This window comes from Balaenoptera acutorostrata, chromosome 20 (genome assembly GCF_949987535.1).
Source record: "Balaenoptera acutorostrata chromosome 20, mBalAcu1.1, whole genome shotgun sequence".
Taxonomy (NCBI): domain Eukaryota; kingdom Metazoa; phylum Chordata; class Mammalia; order Artiodactyla; family Balaenopteridae; genus Balaenoptera; species Balaenoptera acutorostrata.
Window position 1 is genome coordinate 53,042,464 of NC_080083.1, and position 22,818 is coordinate 53,065,281.

Genomic DNA, 22,818 nt, shown 5'->3' on the forward strand with positions numbered 1-22,818 from the left:
AGATGAATTACAATATTTTAGTGTATGTTACCATCCTTTTGCTAACACATATATGATTTAAATAGTGCCATGATTGTCCCCGTTAGACCATATATAGGGTCAAAGGAGGAACTAATGATGTAAGCCTTGATGTCTACCTAAAAATGAGGAAGAAGGTGGTCTTCTCCTCTCCCCACTTTTTCTTTGATTATAAAAATGTAGCCCTCTTTGTTCTTGGGGCTGCGCTCCCTTGCCTGCCCACTTGTATCTGTCACAAGTGTCCTATGCTAACAAACTCACTCTTTGTCTATTGCTTTGCCTCATGCTGAATTATCTCTGTGATGAGACAAAAGGACCTGAGTTTCATTAAGTCCTGAGACCAGGTGAGCAGTTTCAGTTAAAAGACAGTGGGTTCGAGTCCCCTCCTAAGTCAGGGATCGTGGGTTCAAGGCCCAATCAGAGGTGCAGCTGGGTTCAAGTCCAATCCGAGAAGGAGTGCGGTTTCAATAGGAAGTGCTTTGCCAATTCAGGGAGGACGGCAGGGCTGAGGAGAGTGTCACCTTTCCACCTGGCATCTGATCAAGCACTTCCTTCTAGTAAACAGGCACTGCCCAAGCTCCCTCTCTGCAGCCTTCCTTTCCGCCGTCTCCAGACCCAAGTAACCTTTCTCAGCTTCAGTTTCCACTTTTGTAAAACTGGGATGACACACGTGGGCAGTGCTTTGGTAGGGGGAGCGGGGTGGGGGGTCTGTCTACAAACATAAGGTGGGCATTGCAGAAGCAGCAAGAGGAAAGAAACTGGGATGAGAACTAGGAAGATGAGGGTGACCCCCAGCCTCACCTGTCCCAACAAGTGGTATCATTAGGACCAGGGCCGGCCTCTCAATTAGACGCTAGCCAACTGCAAAAGGGAACCAAGACTCTATAGTAGGGAATGCCGAGGAGGAAGTGAGGGGCCATCAGGAAAAAGTCCAACAAGAATCTCTACTAAGGGAACCACACGATTCCTGGATTTGCTGAGGAAGCCTGACTAGACCAGTTCTGGAGCCTTGGAGAGGTGCTCGGACCATCCCTGCCCCACCAGCTGCCTGGCGCCCTGCTCCCACTCCCCCACTCCAGGAAATGGTCCCCTGAACCTCCCGTTCTCAGCCAAGTGGTTCAAGCAGGATTAACTCTACTCCAGCTGCAGGGTCAGCATACCACCCTGGCCACAGTGATTGGTTTAGGGATGGGTATGTATTCCAATCACAGCCACTGAGATTTGAGGACAGCTTCCCCTGGGAAGGAGACGCTTCCTCTTTCTTCTCTGGAAGCCCCCGAAGGAGGCATTCTCTCGTCCCCTGAATGATGCAGTGGGAAGTGGATAACTGTGGAAGGGTCCACAGTGGTGGAGACCGCTACTGAGGGGCCAAGGAGCTAACTGACATGAAGAAGGCAGTGCAAAGACACAGAGACATACCCGGACTTTGGGAATATCATCTAGGTGCCCAGATTAAACCTCGCATGCAGCTAGGTCTACCCGAGGATTTCTCAGTTACGTGAGTGACAAATTCCCTTTATTGTATTAATTTACCAGAGCTGGGTTTCAATTATTTGCAACCAAAAGATTTCTAATGGTTAAAATACTCAAACTTCCAAGTAGGTTGTTTCGTTTTTACAGAAGCCCCAAATAAGTCAAGGTAATCAATGTTCTAACAGCTTTGGTGCATAAGATGTCAGGCTCTGGTAGATATACCTGGGCCACAGCATCCTCAGGGCTCCTGTATCATTCATGGCACGGTACAGGAGGACCCCTCTGCGACAAGTGTGTGACCAGATGCCTTCTGGTCATCACAGAAGGTGGTAGGAGGTTTCTGACCTCATGAACAGGTGCCAGCCGCCCTCCCCAGGGAACACGGATCAGGTCTGCCTTCTAGAAGGAAGGGCGCTGTCAGCAGGGAAAGAACAAGGAAGCACACACCACAGTGAGGTAGGCGACCCCGCAGAACCAGGAGGGCCTGGGAGGTACGGCTGTGTAAAGATGGCAGTAAATGCAAGACGGACCCCTGGAGGGGCGTCACCCAGTTCCTGGAAGACAACCATTGGGAGAAAGGGTGACACGATGATAACAGCCCATTACGCGGACCCCAGACCACACCCCAGCCCCCAAGAGCAGACTGGTGGATGTCACCACACCTGTGGCAGCAGCCACCAGCCCAAACCCTCTTTTTAATATAACCAAAACCCTGGAATCTAAAAACATGATACCAATGAACTTATTTACAAAACAGAAATAGACTCACGGACATAAAAACAAATACGGTTATCAAAGGGGAAATGTGGGGGAGGGATAAATTAGGAATTTGGGATTAACAGATACACACTACTATATATAAAATAGATAAACAACAAGGACCAACTGTACAGCACAGGGAACTATAGTCAATACCTTGTAATAACCTATAATGGAAAAGATTCTTAAAAAGAATATATATATGTAATATACACATAACTGAATCACTTTGCTCTACACCTGAAATACTGCAAATCAACTATACTTCAATTTGAAAAATAATAATAAAATATGTAAATAAATAAAACCAAACCCCACCCATCTGAGAGGCAACAGGGCAGCCTCCGGGCGGTGGGCATGTGCTCCCCCCTGATCACCCCTCCAGGAGAACTCCCCCACATTTGCTGCCCACTTATCTCTTTCTCCTGGGAACTGCCTTTTATGTCCTTCACCCACTGTCCTGTTAGTGCCTGGATGTCTTATTTCTTTGAGAGAATTGATTAGGTAGGTATTCCAGTTGTGAACCCTTTGTCATATGTTGTAAATGTTTTCTAGCCATCTGCTTTTCCACGTTATTGCTGAATGGTCCCCTCTAACTCAGAATCTGGAATATTTTTGTGCCCCTATCAGCATTTAAGGGGTTGTTTTGGTGAGCCTTAGGAATATCTATATAATTTTATAAATAGTCACCTATATTTACAAGAACTTTTAGGGTGTATTTTACTTTAAAATGGTCAACCAAGCTGGTATATATTTTAGTGTTTAGTATGAGTAAAGAACCGTTTTTTCCAAATGGTTAGCCACGGTTCAAGCACCCCTTACTTAACACAACTTCACTCTGTGATACATGATGCCACCTTTAGCACGTGCTCAACTGCCATAAATGCTCACATCTGCATCTGGATGTTCTATGTCAACCCTCCCTGATGGGTCTCTGTTACTCCATTAGGATGTTATATTGCTATGTTTATAGCTTATGATACATTTTGATGTCAAATCTCCCATTTATTGTTCTACTTTTCTACATTCTTTATAGGAACTCTTGCCAATTTATACTCTAGATGGAATTTAGAGTCTTTTATCTATTTCAAAACAAAAACAAAAACAAAAACAAACCCACTGGGAACAATACTACTTTTACACATTAACTGGCTAATTGGATGTATACATCTGAGGAGAGAACTGACATCTTTACGATATTAAACCTTCCTTCTGGGAAAATCTATTTGCAGTTTGGTTTTCCTGTTTGTGTAGATCATGAAGGGGTTCTCCACCCACCCCCACCCCCATTTTCTGTTAGTGCTCGCACCCTGATGTCCGCTGTATTTACAAGGTGCTTTTGCTTTTTTTGTTTTTGTTTTTGGCTGTGCCACATGGCTTGTGGGGTCTCAGTTCCCCAACCAGGGATTGAAGTCCGGCCCCAGGAGGTGAAAGCACCAAGTCCTAACCACTAGATCTCCAGGGAATTCCCAAGGTGCTTCCGTTCTTAACTAACCAACAGACCCAAGCCCAGAGGCAAGACCACACCTGGCTTACAGGCTTCCCCCTCACACCGAGCACCCAGTGCCCCACACGCAGCAGCTGCTCAAATAAATCTTTGTTAAATGAATCAATGGCCATCTTACTCAGGAAAAAAGTCACCACTCTGTAAAAGACTGATAGTTAAACACCACAAACATCACTCTTCAATGTCTGAAGCCTCACTGCTTTTCCTCATAAGCAAAAATACTTCCGTTACATATATTAGCTAGTTTCACTTTTGATATTATTAGTGAAATCCACAAGACTCACAGATGCTATAGAAAATGAAAGAAGTCAGGATTTGAACTTCCAGAAACCAGAGACTAAATTTAGCAGGCTTCCTCTGCACAACTGGGGTTCAGAACATGAGCCCATAACCTCAGGCGCTGGCAGCTGCAGGGACTGGGGGTTTTCTCTAAGCCCCAGCAGAGGCTCGGCCTTTGACCCCCACCAGCCTGGTCCCAGCTCCCACGGAAAACCCAGCCCCCCCTGCTCTTTTCCATGAAGAGACTCTGTATGGCCTGTGGAGCTTTCGGGGTAAGTTTTCCCATGAACCAAAGAAGATAGCTGCACAAGAAATTAAAAGATGGATGGAAAAGCGGGGTAGGGGGCCACATACAATAAAGCTGAAATTCAGTGTTAGCAGAACATCCTCAGAGTCACAAGAGCTGACACCTAAAGGCATGGCTCCTTCCTAGACCAGCCCAGGTAGGAGTGAAAAGCGCCTCCCCACCAGCTATCCTCAGCATCAGAGAAGGTGTGGGGCTCAGTTTCATGCAAGCCTTGGCGGGAGGCATCGTGTGCCACTATTTATGCAAACTACCTGCTCAGAGTCTGGAGAGCACGCATCAGGGACTTCAAACGGGGTTGCATCCTCTTTTCTTCTTTTGCAGGCAGGGTAACTAGCAGCCTCCAGCTCATCGGATGTGGATGCGCCGTCTGCCGCATCTACAAAACCCTCTGACGCAACTCCCTGTTGAAACATGACCCCTTCAGACAGGACAGGGTGACCACAGGCACCGCTCCATCAGGACCTAAGGGACCCCTAACTCAGGCCCGGGCAGAGAGATGCTCTCGAGTGAGGACTGAGCCAGCCCCCCAGCCCCCGGGGTGTCCAGGCTCAGCAGGCACAGGGTCCCGGGTGTAGGGAACCCAAGAAAGGGTCCTGCAGGTGGCAGGCAGAGCAAATCCATGCAGGCGAGCTGCCCCATGCTAGAGCTGGTGCCTGCAAGCCTTGGCACACTGGACCTCCCATGCAAGCAGGCCCAGGCCCTGGTTCCCTAAGCTCCATCACAATGCCTAGGCCGGTGCTTCCACACAGATGCAGCTGCGGGGACACTCCTGGAGGAGCAGGCAGCCCAGCACCTGAGGCCAGGCCTCGAGGGGGCTCTCGGGGACGGGGGGCACGCAGGGCAGTGCCCAACCCCTCTGGATGGCACACCCCAGGCAGCACAGAGCCAGCCCTGTGCCATCCCCCTTGGGTGCAGGTCAGGGGAGGGTACCTGGGCCTCCCACATGGGGGCCTCATGGCTGGCACTGCCCTCAGGGACGGACAAGGGGAAAGACCACGAGCCTCTGACTGAGTGTTGGGGAGGGCAGGCAGCCAGCGTGGAAAGGGAAGGGGAGTTCTCCGAGGGGCACTTGGAAAGGTCCAGTGGGTGAGACGGGTCAGAGCACGTGGGTGGCCCAGGCGCACAGCCCACCCCAGTCAGCGCCAGGTACCCAGGCTGGCTCCATCCCCTCCCAGAAGGAAGCCGACGACAGGACCGAGGCGACACTGGAAGCAACCACAGGGTCAGGAGGCACCTTCAACCCAACTCTCCGGGCTCCATCCGGTGCCCCTCTTCCTCACAGGGCAGGGGAAGCTGTCCCAGGGGGAGAACGAATCCATTTGGAAGCAAGAACCAGCAAAGCCGCCCAGTCAGTCAGCACCAAAGGGCCACCACAGGAAGGGCAGGTAGGGACAGGAGCTCCCCACGGCCCGTAACCCCAACACCCCTGCACCCACCGCACGACAGCCGGGTGAAGGGCCCACTCACTCAGCGGCTGGGGATGAGGCCAAGTGGTCCGGGTCCTGGTTCTGGCCATTTCCCTTGGGCCCCTGCATGTCATCCCACCACTGTTAGAACATCACGGCCTCGCCTGCAGGCCCTTCCGACCACGCACACACCACTGTCTACTAGGATTATGTAAGGTCACTGCAGGGACTGGCAACAGTCACAGAAGCCCTCAGGAGCTAATCACCAGACCACCCCCCAGCATTCCCGTGTTCACCGCATCTGGCTTCCTCTCCTGTATGGGTAAGTGTGCATCCAGGCTTTTGTTTTTAAATCCCCTTCTATGACAATATTACACAGTTTTCTTATATTGAGGTGAAGATCATAACATAACCTAAAGTTAACCACTTTAAAGTGCACAACTCAGTGGCATTTAGTACAGTATGACCATCGCTTCCATGTAACTCAATCATTCTCGTCCTACCAGGAGGAACCCCGTACCCAGCCCCTGGGGGAGCTCCGGGCACTTGCGTGGCTTTTTCCAGATTCCTCACCAATCCTGGTAGCTGTTTCAAAATCTTATTCCCCAGAGGAACCTTCTCAGGCTTTTCACCCCAGGCTTCCGGCACATCTGCTGGTGACCCCAGCTGGAACCTTCCACCCGGGGTTGGGGGAGCGCAGGTAGCACCTTTCCATCTGCCTTCAGTGCTTTTGAGGAACACCCTCTGCACAGCTGCTTTTCCACCCTTAGAGAGTTAGTTCCAAGTAAGGTGTAAAAAAGGCAAGTGCCCTGTGTTATTCCTTCTGGGAACTCCCAGACAGGTCACAACATACTTCCTTGGGGACAGGTCTGCTCGGCCCCCTCCGGAACGGGGAGCCCACAGCAAAACATCAGAACGAGGCTGTCATCCTCAGATCACCAGCACGTGGGAGAGGAGGGCACAGCTGAGTTAAGGTTGAGCTACGGCACCACAAAGCTCTCTTACCAGGTTAAGCCCCTTTTTCTTGATTCTGCACTCACTTGGTTACTGCAAACCTCAGACTATTTTCCAGAGTTCCAGTAAAATTTATTCTTACAGTTCTCACTTATTGGGGTGTTTCTCTGAGGGGACAGGCCCTCGGAGTTCCCTTCTCTGCCATTTTTGCTGATATCACTCTACTATACGTTGTTCTTTATCTTTTTATTTATCTATCGGATTTGATTACAAGAATTCCCTCATATCTTTAATCTTTGACAGAAATAACAGTTGGAAGCCACAGTACTTTCTGCCGTAAGGATGATACAAGTGACACTCCCCAGGGTGGAATATTCAGGTGGACTCCAACATTTGGCCATAAAACACTAAGGCTGTGATAAAATCCTCAAATGAACTCTCACATGCCTGAGGTTATTTTCTGACAATAACAGTAGAGAAGCAGAAGAGCAGGTCAAAGGGCACCTGCCTCACAGGGGGTCCCACCACATTACTCTCACCTACAGGGAGAAAACTGCCCCATCACTGCAAATGCTGACTTTTAGTCAGTTTGTTAGTTTGATAGGTTTAATATAAAACCCTGCAGCTCTTTTGAGTGTTTGATTCAGAGGTGGGACAGTTATACGTTTAATGGTCATTTCTATCTTCTCTATTGTGGACTATGTCTATTGTTGGCCCATCTTTCTATTGGGTTGGTTACTGTTTCCTACTTGATTTCTAAGAGCTTCTGACATATTGAGGCAACTCACTCTTTGCTAAAAAAAATGTTATGTAAATACAAATCTTTTTATGTACACACAAATACGTAAATACATATTTTTCCTAAACTGTTTGCCCTTCATTTGTACTCATGATATGAGATTTTTAATTCTTTTAAGACTTTTTCTGGAGTCACATATACCAATCTTTTATTTGTATTTTTCACCTTTGCTTTAATTACTAGAAAATCTTTCCCCATCCATGGGTCAGATAAATATTTATGTATATTTTCTCCAACTGTTTTTATACACATTAGGGTCTGTTTCTGGGTTAACTATTCTGATACATTGACTCCTCCCAAGATTCACTGTTTTAATGACTGGCTTTGAAACATATTTTTGTTCATCTAATACACCAAGTCCCACTCAAGGCTTTTCTTTTTAAAAATTTTCTTGGTTATTCTTGCTCATTTTTTCTTCCAAGAGAAGCTTAAACTTACTCAGTCAAGGTTAAAAAAAAAAGCCCTAATCCTGCTGGGCTCAATACCATTTTCAATCACAGTGTCATACACTTACTTCCTAATGGTGTGTGTTCCTTGATACTCACTTTAAGAGTGTACCCAAGGGACATCCCTGGTGGCACAGTGGTTAAGAATACACCTGCCAATGCAGGGGACACAGGTTCGAACCCTGGTCTGGGAAGATCCCACATGCCATGGAGCAACTAAGCCCGTGTGCCACAACTGCTGAGCCTGCACTCTAGAGCCCGCATGCCACAACTACTGAGCCTGCGTGCCACAACTACTGAAGTTCCCATGCCTAGAGCCCATGCTCCACAAGAGAAACCACTGTAATGAGAAGCCCACACACCGCAACAAAGAGTAACCCCCGCTCACTGCAACTAGAGAACGTCTGCACGCAGCAACGAAGACCCAACACAGCCAAAAATAAATAAATAAATAAATAAATTTATTTTAAAAAAAAAGAGTTTACCCCAAATTTCAGTGTCCCACGTGGCCCAGGATGGGAGCTGGCCATCCTGCTTTGGACAGGATTACTGTCCAAGGGGAAGAATACACTCACATATACACATCACAACTACCACACACACTCACACACACACGCATATACCACACACACATTCTCATACGAGTGCACACACATACACTATGTACACACATTTGCTCACACATGCATGCACACACACACTCACAAAGGGCTGCAACATTGCCAGCTGCAGCACCTCCCACACTGTCTGACCACAAAGAACAACTGAGGACCAGACAAGAAACCAGCCCCTACCAGGCAGAGAGACAATGTCCCTCTCAGTCCTGTAAGAAACCTGGGAACAGACCCGGCTGTCTGGGTCTGGACAGGCTAGACTTCAGCGTGGGGAGCTCTCCCCCATCATTCTCCCTGAATCTGTCCAGGTAACTCTCTGCAAGCCTCGCCTGGGCTCCAGCCTGGTCACTTACTCAGGAGACGCTCTCTCGGGGTCTGACACTTACAGGGAGACCAGATGGCTTGGCTTCCCCTTCGAGGAAGAACGTCTGGGTAAATGGTGGCATTTCCCGAGCACCCCCCTTGCCTCAGAGCCTGGAGGCACCTTAGGGACTGCCTGGTCCATGCAAAACGCCCAGAGAAGAGCCAGATACCCACGTGGCAGAAGCTCAGGCACCCAGACCCAGCCCAAGCACAGCGTCTGGGAGACACGACGTGCTGGGTATGGTGGGAGGAAAAGGAAGGGAGATGGGAAACCAGAGACCCTGCGATGAATCAGGCACAGAAGGGGCGGCTCTGGCACAGCCCAGCATGCAGGGGCCAACGGGCTGGGCATCAGAGTAATAAGGTTGTACTGGAGAGGATGCTGTGGGGACACGTGGGACCTTGTTCAGCCACTGATGAAACCACAACAGGAAGCAGCGTCCTTGCAGAGCAGGTGGATGGGCAGAACCACTCCTCCCAGACCCACTTCCTCAGGGGCCAGGCACTCACCCTCTGGATTTGCCAGGAGACGTCCGAACAGGGCTCATCTGGGTTTTCTTGCCAATCACCTGGGCCCAGGGACAAGATAGGGCTGCTGTCCTCCCTCAGCTCTTGTCCACACTCCATTTCTCCCTCTGGGGCCGATGTCGCCTCGAGGTTGTTCTCAGAATCTACAAAGGCAGATGCACATGGGTCACATCTCGGAAAAACAAGTGAACGTCACGAAGGAAAACTTGGACTCCTCCCGCGAGCGTTGTCCAAGATTAGCCCTCTCCCCACTCGAAGTCCTGCCCTGCGTGTGGTGAGGCAAGCCTGGTACAATTTCTGCTGTCTGGTGGGCGAAAGGGACCCGGGAGCCCGGCCCCAGCCGAGCAAGAGACCACAGTCCAGCTCCTCCTGGTGTCTGCATCAGTACAGCCCCAGACCCTGATGTCTCAGCGACACCTCAAACTCTACAGAGCTCCAAACCGGGACTGCCGCCCGGCCCTCCCTCCCAAAAGCAGCCCCCCTCTCTCCCCAGGGGCGGGCTCCCCCTTCCCAGCCCCTCTCCCAGCAGGGCCCAGGGGTCTCCCAACACCTCCCTGCACTCATCCATCCGTGTGTCCTGGGGGTTGGTCTGCCTCCAAAATCACACCCGTTTAGAGCTGTCACCCACAGCACCAAGAGCCTGATACAGTGACCCACACACTGAATCCTTCAGGGATCCTATTTTCAAACCTGGGTCTCGATGCCCCCCACCACCCGCCGAGACACACACACTCCAGATGGTTTTCTGCCAGGAAGCCTCCCTTAGACTGATCCCCAAGGCCCCAGGCCCATGCGGGGAGCGGGGGTGAACCTTCCAAAAGCGCCTTCCACTCCCCTCTCCCGGTGCCCAGTCGTATCACCGCCCTCCTCCTCTGTAAGTTCTGGAAGGCAGGGACCAGTGGCCTTGTTCTTGGAGTCCCCAGCGCCCGGAACAAAAGCCCCTCAGGAGCCTTCGCTGGATGATTTCAATTAACGGGAATCAGAATTTCTAACAAATACATTAAACATCTACAAACACACTCTGAACCTTACGGCCAAAGAACTAAATAAAGCTGGGAGAGTATTTGTAACACACAACAGCCTGGGGCCACTGTCCTTTGATGATAAACTGTGGGCGTCCTGACCTCCTCTCTCTTCCCCCAGCCTCCACTGCGGGGAGTGGCCCCCCATTAGCCTGATCCAATCAGAACCTGGCATTTCCGTGGCCCCAGTGATTGGCAGAAGTATAGCAGGGGTCCAGGGCTGGTTACTGGGGTTTCGAACTCATCAACTCCTTCTTCCCAGTCAGACAAACAGACCCTATGCTTGGAAACGACCAGTCTGCCTCCATGAGGGCAGCAGCATAAGGACAAAGCGGGGCTGTCGGGACCTGAGAAAGATGCAGAGCTCTGTGTAGATCTGACCCCCTCGGTCTGGACACGAGCGTGTGCGGCCCAGTGTACTCCTCCTGCCGAGGAAGCAGGGAGCTGGGTTTCTAGTTGCCTCCAATATAAACAGCCCCAGTGACTGTGAAAATCAATAAGAATAAACTAAAAAAGGAAGAAAAGGATCTTCCCAAAAGAAAAGAGGCAGTTCAAAGAAAAAGAATTATAAGTGAGCTCTTAACCCTTGAAAAGACACTTAGTTTCCCTACCAATGAAGGAAGTGACAGTGGAACCCAAGAGGTACCCGTTTCTACCCATCTGACTGGCCCAAACCTAGATAGGGTATGGTTGGAAATGAAACCTTGAAGACCCTGCAGACAAGAGGGGCCGGAAGAAGCCTTGTGTGGGGGGGTTTTGAAGGTTTCCATTGTAAATGCACTGGCCCTTGGGGCCAGCAGGCCGCTCCTTGGAGCTTGTCCTCCAGACTGGCCTTGGGGCAGATCCCGTGCAAGGATCCAGCCCAGCCCTGTGCATCTGTGGCAAAAGAACAGGAGTCCAGGACGGGGCTGGCTGCTGCGTGGCAGAGCTGAGACCGGTCTCAACTAGAGGCCACGGAGCACTGCCACATGAGGGAAGCAGAGTGCACCAGCTTATAGAAACCCATGTGCGTGTGTGCATGTTTCCACGCGGAGGAAACATCTGGAAGGCGATACACCAAACAGTTAATGGTGTTGTGTTGATGGGGGGTGTGAAGGGTCTGGGCTGGGGGTAAGCTGAGGGGGCTTTACCATTTTTTATATCCTACTGTAACATGCAGGTCATTCGCACCAGCATGTACTTCGTCTACAATTATCAAAATAAACAAGAAACTAGCAGGGCTCAGTAGGAGCAAAACTTAACTAGCACCTACTGGATACTCTGCATGCTAACCCATCAAGTACTCACAGCCACGCTGTGACTTGCTCAGGCCCCCAGCTGGCAAGGGGGCGAGCAGGGTTTGAACCCAGGCTCAGAGGCCAGGATAGGCCCCAGGGACAGCGCTAGGGCCATGATCCTTCCCCCAGGACTGTGGCTGAATCAGAGCAAATTCCTGTCCCTGCCCCATGAAGCATGGGCTCACTAGGTACACGCACGCTGGGCAGCATGACCTCCCATTGCAGCGCCCTGGAGACAGGTGTGCCTGCAGGTAACAGACACACAGGTATCCAGAGAGGGCTAAGAGGGTCTGAGCTCCCCTTCAGACAGATCCCCAAATCCAGTCAATGGCTGATTAGCACATGAATAGGGGAGAAGCGCAGGGATCTCACAGGCAACCCCAAATCACTGCTACAAAATTAGTTCAACCTGAATCAGTCAGCTGCACAGACTCCATGCCTAGGCTCCCAAATGAGCCCTGACAGCAGCTCTGGGTCTGCCACCCACAGCAATCCCCACCCCTCCCTCAGCTGGAAAACAGGGGCTGCAGCTGCCTTGTCCTGAAGGCTAAAGAAAGTACTGCATGCCTCAAGCTTTTATATGAGGTCCCTAGAGCAGTAGAAGTCATAGAGACAGAAAGTAGGATGGCAGATGCCAGGGGTTGGGGGAGGGGGAGGGACAGTTAGTGTCTAATAGGGACAGTTTCAGTTTGAAAAGAGGAAGAAGTTCTGGAGATGGATGGTGGTGATGGTTTTACAACATTGTGAATGTGCCTAATGCCACTGAACTGTCCACGTAAACGTGGTTAAAATGGTAAATTTTGTGTGTCAATGCAAATAATTAATAATCAATCTATAATATGGAACAGAAGAGAGTTTTATCTGACCAAAACTGAGGACTATAGCCCAGGAGGCAGCCTCTCAGTAGTTCTGAGGAACTGCTCCATTGAAGCATGGTTTTCAGCAGTTTTATATCTTTTTTTTTTTTTTTAATTTATTAATTTATTTATTTATTTTTGGCTGTGTTGGGTCTTCGTTTCTGTGCGAGGGCCTTCTCCAGTTGCGGCGAGCGGGGGCCACTCTTCACCGCAGTGCGCGGGCCTCTCACTATCGCGGCCTCTCCCGTTGCGGAGCACAGGCTCCAGACGCGCAGGCTCAGCAGTTGTGGCTCACGGGCCCAGTTGCTCCGCGGCATGTGGGATCCTCCCAGACCAGGGCTCGAACCCGTGTCCCCTGCACCGGCAGGCAGACTCTCAGCCACTGCACCACCAGGGAAGCCCCCAGCAGTTTTATATCTTGTCAGAACAAAGAACACACACCAAACATGACAGGGGTACATCCTTTCAAAGTTTCAGATGAAGTAGATTAGCACGTACACTGCAAGTCAGTATGACCCCGGTGTCTGGGAAGTGAACCTTAAATTTGGGGGCGTGCTGATATGGGCGCCACAGCAAGGGAGGCATTTATCCTTATCTTCAAAGTGGAGTCGCTAATGGTTAAAGCACATATGTGAGGTATGTTTGACAGGCCATGAGTCAGGCTGTTCCAGTTCACACAAAGTTCAGGCTGAATCATGTATAAGCCCAAACGACTTCCCCATACTTCAGTTTGTGAAAATCTCTTCCATCATTTGTTTTAAATATTTTATCACAATTTAAAAAAATTAAAACCACCACATAGAACAACGCAACTCTCTCAGCCCACGCACTCCTCCCACCACCAGGCAGTCCCTGGGTCAGGTGCGGTGGGCATTGAAGGGGAGCAGAATTTCCCTCCCCAAATATGTCACTTTGGCACGAGGATTATTTTGTGCTAAAGACAATTAAAACTAAGCAGATTCGGGCTTCCCTGGTGGTGCAGTGGTTGAGAATCTGCCTGCCAATGCAGGGGACACGGGTTCGAGCCCTGGTCTGGGAAGATCCCACATGCCGCGGAGCAACTGAGCCCGTGAGCCACAATTACTGAGCCTGCGCGTCTGGAGCCTGTGCTCCACAACAAGAGAGGCCGCGATAGTGAGAGGCCCGCGCACCGCGATGAAGAGTGACCCCCGCTTGCCGCAACTAGAGAAAGCCCTCGCACAGAAACGAAGACCCAACACAGCCATAAATAAATAAATAAATAAAAAGAAAATAGTCACTTAAAGGACAAAATTAAAATTAAAAAAAAAAAAAAAAAAAAAACTAAGCAGATTCAAGAAAAGCTCTTGGCCTCCGCCTCAACGGCCTAAATTTACAACAGAAAATTTAGGTCTATACCTAAATTAGGTCTATACCCTGGTCTATACCAGGAAGAGAGCCATTACTATAGTTACCATTTTACCAAAAAACTTATCTGCATAATAGAGCAACCTCTATTTTCCAAACTTCTCCTCTGCCTTCCTGTGAAAAGCCCTCCTCTTTGCAGCCCCAGATCCTACCCCTCTCCTTAAGTAAGGGTGTTACAGAAGCTTCAATTACCTGGCTGCCTTTTGGGTCTCCTATTTTTATGGGGCTCCCGTACACATGAAATGTTAATCTGTCTCTTATCAATTTAATTGTTAGACCAGCTAAAGAATTTAGGAGGGAGGAGGGAAATGTTATCCTTCCCTGCAGCACAAACTCGAAGGCCAGTGCAGGCAGCCACAGAAACCAAGTGGCCGCATCAGTGGACCCACAAGTGCTGGCAGGTGGGCGGCTCTTTCCCTGACCAGTGAGGCCTCCACAGCTACATTCAAACCCTGGGGCCACCCCTCGCCCACCGCAGCTGCCTCCAGAGCTCCCCCAGCAGCCCCCAGCCCCTCCTGGACTCCTAAGGGGTCTCAGCCTGCTTATCTTACTTTTTTCCATTATAAAAACAGCGACGGGGCTTCCCTGGTGGCGCAGTGGTTAAGAATCCACCTGCCAATGCAGGGGACACGCGTTCAAGCCCTGGTCCAGGAAGATCCCACATGCCACAGATCAACTAAGCCCGTGCGCCACAACTACTGAGCCTGTGCTCTACAGCCCGCGAGCCACAACTACTGAGCACACGTGCCACAGCTACTGAAGCCCGTGTGTGCCTAGAGCCCATGCTCTGCAACAAGAGAAGCCACTGCAATGAGAGGCCCGCGCACCGTAACAAAGAGTAGCCCCCACTGGCCGCAACTAGAGAAAGTCAGTGTGCAGCAATGAAGACCCAACACAGCCAAAACTAAATAAATAAAATTTAAAAATGAAAAAAAAAAAAAAACCATCGACAAGAAAAACTTGGAAATGCAGAAAACAAAAGAAAAAATGCATTTCCCAGAACTCCCCCCCACCAAAATAACGTTCTAGCAATCAAGGAGGAAGTCCCACCTGGATTCCCTGGGGCACCTACCAGAACAGGGGTGACTTGGGGTGGGGGAGGGGCTCCTGACCACCCCCTACCCCCTGCCCCGCTGAACCTACTGGCATTGGAAACCCTCCACCATCGGACCAGATGAACATCACCCCAGCTCTACCATCAGACTGCACCAACATCACCCCTGGCAAAGCCGGTCGCCCTCCACCTATGCCCAGGGTGGCCTGGAACTCTCCACACACTCCCCTTTCATGCCTTTATCTGCGTGGCCTCCCACTCCCCCCACCGCCCAGACCCAAGTGTCCTGGCACCTCTGGCACCTGCACTGCAGCCTCTCCGGGCTCCATGGATCCCAACCTTGCTCAAGTTCCAGAGGAACGGGCCCCACCTGCAGCACCAGAGGGAGCCCAGCATCCAGGATGCCCAGGGCTCAGAGGCCGGGCGGCCTGGCAGACCTACAAGTGGCTGAAAGGTGGAGATAACTCCTTCTGCAGCTCACCCAAGCCTCCCAACATTTTGGTTTCAGTTTCCATTCCTGTAAAAATAGAGGCTTGGCTGGCATGTGAGTAAGCAGAGAAATCGGTAGGCAGGAAGTGGGTGTGGGTCAGAGGCAGGACTCACCATTCAACACCTGGGTCCTCAGCCCTATTGTGTGACCCACACTGAGTGACCAGGGCCTGGTCCCTACACCCGACCCCCAGTGACGGGTAAGGGACCGCCCCCAGCAAGCCAGCCCTAAGGACAATGGCCCTGTCCAGCACTCATTGTGCTCACAGAGGATAAGCAGGCAGCCCAGAAGCCAGCAAACCCCCAACAGCTCTCAAAGCCTTTGCCCCTGGAGCTGGCAGAGACACCAAGCATCTCAGAGGCGTGGGCTGTCCATCTTGGTAGTCACCTTGCCCTACTAACGGTTGGGGGCCCTGGAGTGACCTCTGACCAGGCCGAGGTGGACAGCTGCCTTGCCTGCTCTCCCTACCTGCCTGGACAGGCAGGACACTAGAAGGTGACCAGGGTTCTCAGACAAGGCTTTTTTCCCTGTTCTGTTGGAAAACACATCAGTTGCTCTCAGCAGCCCTGGGAAAGCCCCTCACACAAAATTAAAGGGTGGCAGGGGAGAGCAAGCTTTCCTGGAGGCCCTCCCAAAAGGGTCAGTCTCAGCAGGTGCCAGGCACAGGACATGAGACTCAAATGAAGTTCTGATTTTCTCCCGTTAATCTGTCTGTCAATTTAATTTTTAGACAAACCAGAAGGACCTAGAAGGGTAGAGGAAAACTTCCTCCCCGACCATGCTAGGCCAGTAAGACCTCAACCACAGCTTCCTTCCAGGGTACTGGTTCTGGCTCCTGAGTTCAAAAATCCCTTCTCTGCCAGTTGCTAGCTGTGTGACTCTGGGCAAGTTACTTAACCTCTCTGTGCTTCAGTCTTGACATCTCTAAAATGGGGATTGATGATAGCTCCTCCCTCAATATTTAGCACAGGATCAGGCAAATCACAGGTTAGCTGATTGGTTTTATTTGTGTTTTTAGTCTCTGAGGTCCCAAAGACCCCTCCTCCCAAGGCCACCTAGTCAGGCAGATGTTCTAGTGACCAGGGTGGGGAGCCCTGGCAGGTGGGAAATTCTGCCTGGACACCAATAGCTCAGCCATGCTATGATTCACTATCTGGACCAGGAATCAATGATAAGAGTGGACACTCAGCTGCCCACCAAGCTCCTCCCGAAGGGTTAGAGGCAAAAGAAAATCAATAAAAAACTGACAACAAAAAGTGGCCACCTCTCCATACCTCTTACAGTCCAAAGAAAGCATCTGTAACATGAGCACTTTGTACAAATACAGCAGAAACAGGATCAATCAAAGAACTGGGGGTGTCCATCTCATCCCTGCCTCAAAGTGCACCTTCTTTGGTTCATTCAGCAATTACTTATTGAGTACCTATTGTGTTCCAGGGAGCATACAAGAGACTTGGGATAAAGCAGTGAACAAGAGAGCAAATGTCAAGATAGCCTCATCCACCAGAGGGCAGACAGCAGAAGCAAGAAGAAATACAATCCTGCAGCCTGTGGAACAAAAACCACATTCACAGAAAGATAGACAAGATGAAAAGGCAGAGGGCTATGTACCAGCTGAAGGAACAAGATAAAACCCCAGAAAAACAACTAAATGAAATGGAGATAGGCAACCTTCCAGAAAAAGAATTCAGAATAATGATAGTGAAGATGATCCGGGACCTCAGAAAAAGAATGGAGGCAAAGATCGAGAAGATGCAAGAAATGTTTAACAAAGATCTAGAAGAATTAAAGAGCAAACAAACAGAGATGAACAATACAATAACTGAAATGAAAAATACACTAGAAGGAATCAATAGCAGAATAACTGAGGCAGAAGAACAGATAAGTGACCTGGAAGACAGAATGGTGGAATTCACTGCTGCAGAACAGAATAAAGAAAAAAGAATGAAAAGAAATGAAGACAGCCTAAGAGACCTCTGGGACAACATTAAACGCAACAACATTCGCATTATAGGGGTCCCAGAAGGAGAAGAGAGAGAGAAAGGACCCGAGAAAATATTTGAAGAGATTATAGTCGAAAACTTCCCTAACATGGGAAAGGAAATAGCCACCCAAGTCCAGGAAGCGCAGCGAGTCCCATACAGGATAAACCCAAGGAGAAACACGCTGAGACACATAGTAATCAAATTGGCAAAAATTAAAGACAAAGAAAAATTATTGAAAGCAGCAAGGGAAAAATGACAAATAACATACAAGGGAACTCCCATAAGGTTAACAGCTGATTTCTCAGCAGAAACTCTACAAGCCAGAAGGGAGTGGCATGATATACTTAAAGTGATGAAAGGGAAGAACCTACAACCAAGATTACTCTACCCGGCAAGGATTTCATTCAGATTCGATGGAGAAATCAAAAGCTTTACAGACAAACAAAGCTAAGAAAATTCAGCACCACCAAACCAGCTCTACAACAAATGCTAAAGGAACTTCTCTAAGTGGGAAACAAAAGAGAAGAAAAGGACCTACAAAAACAAACCCAAAACAATTAAGAAAATGGTCACAGGAACATACATATCGATAATTACCTTAAACGTGAATGGATTAAATACTCCAACGAAAAGACACAGGCTTGCTGAATAGATACAAAAACAGGACCCATATATATGCTGTCTACAAGAGACCCACATCAGACCTAGGAACACATACAGACTGAAAGTGAAGGGATGGAAAAAGATATTCCATGCAAATGGAAATCAAAAGAAAGCTGGAGTAGCAATACTCATATCAGATAAAATAGACTTTAAAATAAAGAATGTTACAAGAGACAAAGAAGGACACTATATAATGAACAAGGGATCAATCCAAGAAGATATAACAATTATAAATATATATGCACCGAACGTAGGAGCACCTCAATACATAAGGCAACTGCTAACAGCTATAAAAGAGGAAATTGACAGTAACACAATAATAGTGGGGGACTTTAACACCTCACTTACACCAATGGACAGATCATTCAAAATGAAAATAGATAAGGAACCAGAAGCTTTAAATGACACAATAAACCAGATGGATTTAATTGATATTTATAGGACATTCTATCCAGAAACAGCAGATTACACTTTCTTCTCAAGTGCACACGGAACATTCTCCATGATAGATCACATCTTGGGTCACAAATCAAGCCTCAGTAAATTTAAGAAAATTGAAATCATACCAAGCATCTTTTCTGACTACAGCGCTATGAGATCAGAAATCAATTACAGGGAAAAAAAAGTAAAAAACACAAACACACGGAGGCTAAACAATATGTTACTAAATAACCAAGAGATCACTGAAGAAATCAAACAGGAAATCGGAAAATACCTAGAGACAAATGATAATGAAAACACGACGATCCAAAACCTATGGAATGCAGCAAAAGCAGTTCTAAGAGGGAAGTTTATAGCTATACAAGCCTACCTCAAGAAACAAGAAAAATCTCAAATAAACAATCTAACGTTACACCTAAAGGAACTACAGAAAGAAGAACAAACAAAACCCAAAGTTAGCAGAAGGAAAGAAATCATAAAGATCAGAACAGAAATAAATGAAATAGAAACAAAGAAAACAATAAAAAGGATCAATAAAACTAAAAGCTGGTTCTTTAAAAAAAAAAAAGGAGAGCAAATGTCTCTGAAGCCCCACCCTGGTATGGTCCAAGTGCTACCAGGACAAAGAGCCTGGGGAAGTGCAATTCAGAGTGAAGGGGAGGGGCGAGCACAGTTTTCAACTGGATGGTCAGAGTGGGCCTCCAGAAAAAAGGAGACAGTTGAGCAACGACTGGAAGGAGGGTATGGGGGAGATGTGCTGCCCTCTGAGGAAAGGTGTGTTCCAGGCAGAGGGAAAAGGCAGTGCAAAAGTCCTGCGCTCAGAGCATGCCTAGTATGTACTAGGAGGGGCAGGGAGACAGTCCAAGGTCCCAGACACCGAGAGAATCAAGGACCGACCAGAGTCTGCAGGTGAGGCCCACCTGGCACGGTTCTACCTTCATGCACCTACCGGCCGCCCCTCACCAGGAAGGGGCCTATGCAAGCTGTGGGGACCCTTCCCCCACCAAGTGGGCCTAGGATACCGCTACTATGCAGCATCCTCTGAAATCCTCTAAGACTGCTCAGCTCAGCCCAACACTTCCCACTCCCAAGGGAGAAGGAAAACCCCAAGTTCTCTCCAAGAAATGAAACTGAAATTCTGTAAAAAGTGACACATGCCTCCAGCAAAGGGCCAGATAAAACTGTATTTCTAAGAAAAGTGCTTCTTCTAGAAAGAGTTCTTTAGCCATAGAAGACGTCACTGCTGGCCTGGGTTGACTGCTGACCAAGGTCTCCATTGCTAGGGAGGGAGGTGGGACTTACCTGACTGCCCCACTACCGCCAGCTCCACTGGGCTCCCAGCCGCATCAGGGCCTTACCTGGTACAGGGGCTGCAGGAAGCAGCTTCTGTCCACACTGGCTGCAGAACTTCGGGGCTTCCTCTTTGGAGATATGCCGGCAGGAAGGACACTCCATACCTCCAGGGAGGGGAATTCCTGAGTCTGGCATGCCTCTGCAGATCTGGAAGCAAGAGTCCCGAGGCAGCCAGCTTTATACCCCACCACCTGTCACGTGACCACAGCCTTACTTCAGTTTCATTTTCTGGGAAAGTGAAATTGCAGCGGCCTAGAAGTTCTCCTTGTTCAACTGAAAATCAGCCTGATCACCGCCCCTGAGGCGCTCCAGCCTGCCTTATCCCAACCTCCCTCTCCAACTCCCTCCTGGTCTGAGCCCCCAGTGGTTCCAGCACCCACTTCCTTTTCTGCTGCCCCCACCAGGCTTGCCCCTCCCAGCCTCCTGAACTCTCCATCACTCAGTGAGTCTAAAAATTTCCTCACCCAGCTGAGACTGGGAGCCAGGTCAGCTGAGCCAAGTGAGTGGAGACTGGGGGTAGTGGGGGAGCAAGCAGAGACACAGCTTGTGCAAAACCCCGAGATAAGACATGGGGTGGGGATACCTGCTGCGTGCCCCAGGCAAGGGACTCAGACTCTCTGTGCCTCACTGCAGAAATGCTGGCAGCAAATGGCTGAGTCAGAGCCTGCCAAAGGAACCAGCCTGCACAGGGCAGCCCAGGGCTATACGGCTGGCAGTCAGGATTCCTAATAACGGGGCCAGTGGTCAAGATTCCTAATAACGGGGAGTGCCATCTGCTAAGCCTACACTCTTCTCATTGACAATTTGGCCCTCAGAACACCTTCTGTGGGAGTGGCAGCAAACCAAGGTCAGGGTCATGCCAAGGCCAGGACTCAGGCTGAGAATATCCAGCCTCCAGGGACAACTTAGTGCATCCATGGTGAGAGTGGAGACAGGTGTCTTGGCTCTTGGGGAACAAAGATCCACCGGCCACCCATTTCTGCTGGCTTCAGATCCAAGAACTTTGCTGGAGCAGTGGCCAAGTCCGCTCCTTCCCCAGCTGGGAGGGCACCCAAAGGGCCCTCATCAAACAGCGACTCCCTGCCCCAGCCCTTCTACCGGCGCCTGCATCCCATTCTCATTTTCACTTCATCTGCAGCATGGGTGCCCCTCTGCCACCACCAGCTTGGTCTCCCTGATGGTGGGCTCTTGGTGGGGGGGGTGGGGGAAGGGCCTGACCAAAAGCACTCAGTGTGCGCAGTTATCCTCAGGGCCCTGGTCCCCACCTCCCCTCTCCCCTCCATACGCCCCCTGAATCAACCATCCTAAAGCAACCACCACTGTCGTCTGGGTACTCTCTCACTAAAATACTCTCAACGACTCCCCAGGGCCCAGGCCTCTCTCCGAAGGTGTATTCCCTCTCTCCAAAGCTCTGCTTCCCCACAGACCAGAAAACTCACAGCAAGGATTAGAATTCCTCACTCAAGTGCTCTATTGTTTCTCGCCAGCACCAGGGGCCTAAGGGAAAACGCGAGGGCGGCACCAACACATCTCTATTCAATCAGCTTCCTGACTTTTCCTTCCCCTTTTTTCCAGCCACATTCCGCCCACCACCACCAAAGAGAAGCAGGTGGTGGCCCCCACCATCCTCACCCTCCCCCATTCTCTTCTCCCCGGGGCCGCGTCCCACTCGCGGCTCTCAAGGCCAAAACCGGAGAGGTGGCAACCTGCCCTTTAGCCCCTGGCCACAGGCAGCCCCTGCTAAGTCGGGAGAACCCTGCGCTCTGGGCGGCTCGGTGATGTGGGCAGTGATGCCGTTCTCCTAAAAGTTACCATGAAATACAGATATGGGCATTTTTCGCAACATCACTTTTCCGTTGTTGCAATTAATGAAAGTGAAGGATTCCGTTCCCGGGTAGAGGCCCCCAGGTCGGCCCGTCCCGGTCCGCTATCAGGCCCCGCCGCGCCCCCTCCCCGGGCAGTGCTCTCGGATTCAAAGCCCGACCGGCGCTTCCCCGCAGGGGGTCCTCCGCACCCGAGGCTGGGCCCCCGGGAATGTAGCTGGGGCCCGGGGAAAGCGCGCTGCCTCCGCCAGTCCCACCTGCTGCGCGCGGCCGGAGAACAGGGTATGCACGGTGCCGCGGGGCGGGGCTGGACCGGGAACCTGCGGCGAAACCGAAACTCAGCGCCGCAGGAAGGGGCGGCCCGGCGCGGACGGCGGCCGGACGCGGCGCATCAGGACGCAAGCGGAGCTCCCCGGCAACGCCTCGGGCCGCGCCTCCGCGACCGTGGCCCAGACCGGCGGGGACCCTGATCCGTGGGACCCTCTCGCACCCAGGGGACCCGCACTCCGACCCGTGAGACAGCCCGTACCCACGGGAACTTGCGCCCCGCACTCACGGGACCCGGCATCCCTCCCTGTAAATCGGCACTCCGCCCGCCAAGACCCGCGTCTGGTGTACCTGCGCCCGGGCCTCTCAACTGCGAATCCCCGCCCTGCCCGCCAGCTCGCACCTGCGCCGCTCCCGCGCCCACACCGCCGCCAGACCGCGCGGTTTCGTTTCTGGCGTCCTGGGTCCTGCCCCTCCCCCCGCTTCGCCCGGCGCAGCAGGGTTCGCTCGGGTGTGGCCGTCGAGTGGCGCCCCCCAGTGGACCCGGCGCCTGGCCAGGTCGCCCGCCGCAGAGGAGGCGCCTCCTGCCGCTGCGCGCGCGGGGCGGGAGGCGGAGGGGCCCTGATTCCGGCCGGGCAGAGGCCGGGGTTCGCACGTGGGTCTACCCCAGCGGCCCCCACGCCGTGGGCCGAGCCCGGGCGCGCGCATCCCCAGTCCAGCCCCAGCCCCTTGGACAGTGTCCAGGAC

At 50.9% G+C, this 22,818-nt stretch overlaps 1 protein-coding gene across 10 annotated transcripts in view; it reads right to left on the bottom strand.

The window, feature by feature from the left end:
* The window catches only part of RNF213 (ring finger protein 213), a 115,771-nt gene extending 93,163 nt beyond the window's left edge, over positions 1 to 22,608 (bottom strand). For 4 of the 10 annotated variants that reach the window (XM_057536353.1, XM_057536357.1, XM_057536354.1 and 1 more), the window contains exons 1-4: positions 22,423 to 22,574; positions 19,987 to 20,128; positions 9,436 to 9,596; positions 4,595 to 4,744 (exon numbers count right to left, since the gene is read on the bottom strand). In XM_057536353.1, coding sequence (XP_057392336.1) covers positions 4,595 to 4,744; positions 9,436 to 9,596; positions 19,987 to 20,116 — 441 coding nt within the window. In that variant the 5' untranslated portion in view covers positions 20,117 to 20,128; positions 22,423 to 22,574. Of the gene's footprint in view, positions 1 to 4,594; positions 4,745 to 9,435; positions 9,597 to 19,986; positions 20,129 to 21,995; positions 22,125 to 22,422 lie in introns of those variants that run through there. The other 6 variants (XM_057536350.1, XM_057536351.1, XM_057536349.1 and 3 more) reach the window with 6 other exon arrangements.
* Positions 22,609 to 22,818: the final 210 nt, after the last annotated feature.